Source organism: Aplysia californica, unplaced genomic scaffold (genome assembly GCF_000002075.1).
Source record: "Aplysia californica isolate F4 #8 unplaced genomic scaffold, AplCal3.0 scaffold01303, whole genome shotgun sequence".
NCBI classification, from domain to species: domain Eukaryota; kingdom Metazoa; phylum Mollusca; class Gastropoda; order Aplysiida; family Aplysiidae; genus Aplysia; species Aplysia californica.
The window spans coordinates 52232-57739 of NW_004798573.1; the positions used below are offsets into that span (position 1 = coordinate 52232).

General features: G+C 42.4%; 1 protein-coding gene across 1 annotated transcript in view; it reads left to right on the forward strand.

Moving 5' to 3' along the window:
- Nucleotides 1–1336: 1336 nt before the first annotated feature.
- The window catches only part of LOC101856859 (glycoprotein 3-alpha-L-fucosyltransferase A), a gene marked incomplete in the record, with an annotated part of 12920 nt that continues 8748 nt past the window's right edge, over nt 1337–5508 (forward strand). The window contains 2 exon segments of the mRNA XM_013090491.2: nt 1337–2124; nt 3484–5179. Coding sequence (XP_012945945.2) covers nt 4534–5179 — 646 coding nt within the window.

Here is a 5508-nt window from a genome sequence, read left to right on the forward strand (position 1 = left end):
TTTTTGCTAATTAAACAAACACATAGCAATGTGGTTTTGTTTGACTATCCCACATGAAGATAGATCTCATTTACCATGCCTAAACCAAATTTCATTGAATTTGAGCTTAAGACAAACAAATAAATAAGAAGAATGCGTTTTATAAGATCATCCTTGTATTGTTCTCTCCCTCTCCCTCTCTCTCTCTCTCTCTTTACATATATATATATATATATATATATATATATATATATATATATATAGTGTAGTAGTTCTTGATATATATATATATATATATATATATCTTGTCTCCAAGGGAGAAGGCTGACTTGTTTAAACAGGGTAATCAAAATGAGATGGGACCAGATATGGCCTGGAGATATCACACTCACACAAGTCACAAGAATCTTACTTGCACTGGAGGCGGCAACTCTGAGTTGTGAATGAAAACAAATCCTTAATTCATGGTGTATGCATATTCAACTGCTAAAATAATCGGGAGAGTATTTCATTAAGTATTTATTCTAACTAACCTTAAATTTAACTTTAGATTTGAACACACGAACACCAAGGAAAGAAGCAGAGATGTCAGTACTACAATGGCATGTTATACCAGGCAGACAGCCGAAACACTTTAGTAGAGCAAGACAATTATTAATTTTTTATTTCACATTTGGCTGGGATTTTTTCTAGCTTTTCGCGGCCAAGAGCTGGTGTCACGATCTGATTATAGGACGTTAAAAAGTCGAGGAAAAAAAACAAGCACTCGCAGCAGTCAAGATATTATTAGGAGTTAGTTCCCTTCACATCTGTGAGGTAGACTCGACCAGTGTTAGCTTACATAATCAGCGCGTGTGGATGCTTATAACTGTGGCTCGAAAGGGGTGAACAGGGTATGCGACAATGAAACAGTTTTGACTGCTATGCACATGTTCCCTTCAACTTCATTGGTAGACTCTTCCAGCCTCACTTTAAGCTCTCTCTCTCTCTCTCTCTCTCTCTCTCTCTCTCTCTCTCTCTCTCTCTCTCTCTCTCTCTCTCTCTCTCTCTCTCTCTCTCTCTCTCTCTCTCTCTCTCTCTCCCCTTCCCTCCTCCCCCCATCCCGCTCTCTGGCTCTACTGTCTCTGTGTCCCTGTGTGTGTGTGTGTGTGTGTGTGTGTGTGTGTGTGTGTGTGTGTGTGTGTGTGTGTGTGTGTGTGTGTGTGTGTGTATGTGTGTGTGTGTGTGTGTGTGTCATAATTAATAATGTCATTAAGTTTGAAAACTCATTACATAAATCTATATTATAATATGATATAGCTGGGTACTCGTTCGATGGACGGACTCAAAAGAATCGATCGTCAAGTCATTGTGGAAGTTGCAGTGCGCACTACTTCTGAACGGAAGCCTCACTTGTTTACAATTGCGTCTAACAAGACAGACTTTCCCAAGGTTAGACTTAAACGAAACTAATTTTTTTTAAACACCAGAAAATTAAACTACAGTGACTTTAGGATCCACTCAAAAATCAGTCGATATTCTAAAAAAAAAAAGAGGAATACTCTAGATCCAGTTCAATCATTTAAAAAAACGAAAAAAGCAACAACAGTACGGAAAGTTAACGTAACAAGTTTATTCCCGACTTACAAGAGTGTGGGGGTGGTCTACAAAAGTAACACGATCAGTAGCGTTGAGAGCCTGACATTGTCGCCGCATGGAATCAATCAATCGCTGCACTGCCTATTTAGAGAATGTTATTCCACTCTTCATGCAATGCTGTCTCAAGTTGAGGACGTGTCTGAGGTTTGTGTTGTATGTCAGGTTAATCCCTGACTTTGAATGGCTGTAACAGCGTGTTGCCGAAGAATTTCTCCAATGTAACGGTGTGCTGTCCAATTTCCACGAACAGTCACACTGTAGGTTTTGTCAGCTGCTGTAATTCCTCCCCACACCATCACACTTCCGACACCAACATCTCTGGCCTGACTTAGGGGGAGTTCCGACTTAGGCATTGAGGAACGAACCTCTCATTTTTTTCTCCGGAATACGCGTTTTTTTTTTTTTCCATCTTGACGTTCCAAAAGTCCTTGCCTGGCGAGATCAACGGGAATGTATTCTTGCCCAATCAAGCCTGTTTCTGATGTTGTAGGGCGTCAATCTTATGCGGTAAGCTAGGCGCCTTGCTCGGAGTCCAAATTCTTTCAACCGTCTCAATACAGTCAGTTTTTATATTAGTTTGACAGGTTGCATGTTGTTCACCTCAACTCTTGTATGTTTTGCCGTTTTGAAACGATTCGTAGATGCGACAGGCGTATAAAAAGGTCCTGTCTTGGAGTAGTTTTTCCTCTCCCAAGTCGACGGGGTCGATCCTTTAGTGAACCTGTTGTTCTTTCCCAATCCATCGTTGCGTACACGGTTCTTCTTGTTACATTAAAATGTCTCGCATCAATGGATACTGAGGCATTCCCGCGAGTCATTGCAACAAGCTGATTTCGTACATTTTCTATTAGACGTGGCATCATGAAACGTAGATAATACAAGTTTTTATCACTGGCGAATTGTTTACAAAATTTGAAAAGCTTTGATGTGAACTTCATTATTAAACAAATCATTTCCTTGTCATGAGTTATTTTGAAAAAACACAAAACATGCAACACGCACGCTGTAACAAAACCACTCCCGCGTTCAGATATCTGAAAACAACTCACCAGCGACAGTTATATCACATAGTCAGTACATAAATTTGAAAGTTATTTGAGGCATCGATTTGTTTTAATTGAGTTTTGAAATGTGTATACTTAAAAATGTGAAATGATTTTGTACAACCGTTCATTTTTTAAAAATTCGAAAATGGTTCCGAAGTTTTAGGCGACCAAAGTGACGAACTTTCACAAATTATAATATACATTATATATTATATTATACATAGATCTGCATGTTTCCCCCAGACTACCTTCCACACCCTTTCCCAACCCCTGCCCCTACTGTATTGGAGATGTCCACTACTCCTTTCATCATCATCCGGTGCCTTGCCGACTGGCGTGGGCGATCATGGACCTCCACTTCACTCTGTCGTGCGTTGCAGCAATGGTGTCTGTTATTCTTGCTGCTCCTAGCCATGTTGTCATCTTGTCCAGTATCTTTTCCCTCTCTCTGCCTCTTCCTCTCTTTCTATCGAACTTGCCTGTCGTTACAATATTCTCCAATGCTTCTTTCCGCATTCTACTACTCCTTATTGTCCATTTAAAAAATAAACATCTGTTTTTCTTGTGAATAACATTTTGATTCTCAATTAGCCAAATTTCAAACTAAAATAAATCTTATTTCTGTGGGTGGTTGGCGGGTGCTCTGGTGTGGTTTGCTTCTTCTTTCCTATCAAACATCTATCGTCCTTATCTCCCTTTCATTTGTTGTATGTTTGTTACTCTCTTGTAACAGCTTTAATCTTCTGGCGCTCACATGACCTTATGCAGTTGCGAGCGCCGTAAAACCTCTACTAAAATTAAAACTTATTTCTCTTTCCAGGTAATTAGTTTTTCCAAAGTTGTTGCGCCATATCTAAAGGCACTCCTCCCTGAGACGAAGGACTTTTACCTGCATAATACCGGCGGAAATGTTTGCCTACAACAAACGCCCTTCCTTCGTCTTCATCGGCAACTTGACATTGTCCACACCCAAGACACCATTCCACAGTGACCAGTATCCACTTTGAGATCTCATCGTAGTCACAAGTACATATTCATATAGACCAAGGCATAGTGACCAAACCAGATCATAGGGACCAATATCGCACCATAGAGACCAGTGACAATTCCTAGACCACACCATAGTGACAAAACCACGCCATGGTGATCAATACCACACAATAGAACCAGTGACCATACCTAGACCACACCATAGTGACCAAACCAGATCATAGTGCCCAATATCACACCATAGAACCAGTGACCATACCTAGACCACAGCATAGTGACCAAACCAGATCATAGTGACACATACAACGCTATAGTGACCAGTGCCTACTTTTAGACCACATCATAGTGACCAGTGACCATTCCTGAGACCACACCGTGGTGACCAGTTCATACTCATAGACCACAGCATAGTGACAAAACCACGTCATAGTGATCAATACCACACCATAGAACCAGTGACCATACCTAGACTACAGCATAGTGACAAAACCAGATTATACTTACCAAAGTACACTATAGTGATCAGTGCCCACTCCGAGACTACACCGTGGGGAAAAGTGCACATCCCTAGACCCCACCATACTGACAAAAAACAACAACCAGACGATAATGAGCAATACCACATCACAGTGACCAGTGCCCACTCGGAGACTACACCGTGGTGACCAGTACACACTCATAGACCACACCATAGTGACAAAACCAGATCATAGTGACCAGTGACCATTCCTGAGACCACACCGTGGTGACCAGAACACACTAATAGACCACACCATAGTGACAAAACCAGATCATAGTGACCAATACCACACTGTAGTAACGGGTGTCCACTCCTAGACCACACAAGAGTGACCGCTGTCCACTCCTAGGCCGGGAGACAATGTTTGCCACCAACACCCGTCGCTGCCTCACCTTCTTCCTCCTGGTCTTGTCGCTTCTCGTTCTCTTCCTCGTTCTCCTGGATAAACGAGCCACCGACCAAATTCGCCAATTACACGCTTACGTCACTTCCTTCAGGGCCTCTACGTCACTCGGGCACTTGCCACGCCCCTTCCTAAACGCTACTCCAAACGACACGACCGCCGCCATGTTGTTTTCACATGCCTGGCGGTATCTGCAACACGGTGTCAATAACACTGCTAACCCAAAACTAACTTCACTTGGATTCGAACCTACTGACCTCCACGAGTTCAAGTCACCGTACATCATCACACCAAAGATTTACCCCCACCCAGACGCAGGAGAGGGAAGAAAGGAGGAGGGTAGCTCTCGTAAAGTGAAGACCGTGTCTTGCTTCAACTGCCCGCAGTGGTTCAAAAATCATCCACTGAACCGCCAGAACGCGAACTTTGAGGCGTGTCCTTACCAACATTGCAAGCTCGATCTAAGCGGCCGGCAAAAGGCGACTGCTGACATGGTCATCTTTTTTGTCGGGCAATTGGGCAACCGCAAGCCGCCCCCTAGAGCCATGGGTCAAATCTGGGTCATGGCCTTCTGGGAATCCCCGGTGCACTATTCTTATCCAAGTACGTTCTCTCAACAGGGTTTTGTTGTTGTTGTTTGTTTAAGTTTAAGTAAACATTTTACGACACTTTGAATTAGGTCGAGTAAATGCCGAAGGTTAAAGGTGTTACAGGTGAGCAACAAACATGAAAAGGAGAAGAGATAAAGACGATAGATGTTTGATAGGAAAGAAGAAGCAAACAACACCAGAGGACCCACCAACGTATCGCTCTTGACAGGTTCAGAGAAAAAGAAATGTAAGGGAAAAAAGGAAAAGGGTGAAGATAAAAGTTGGAATGTTTTGGGGGTTTTTATGTGGGTTTTTTTGTTTTGTTTTGGGGCTGTTGTTTTG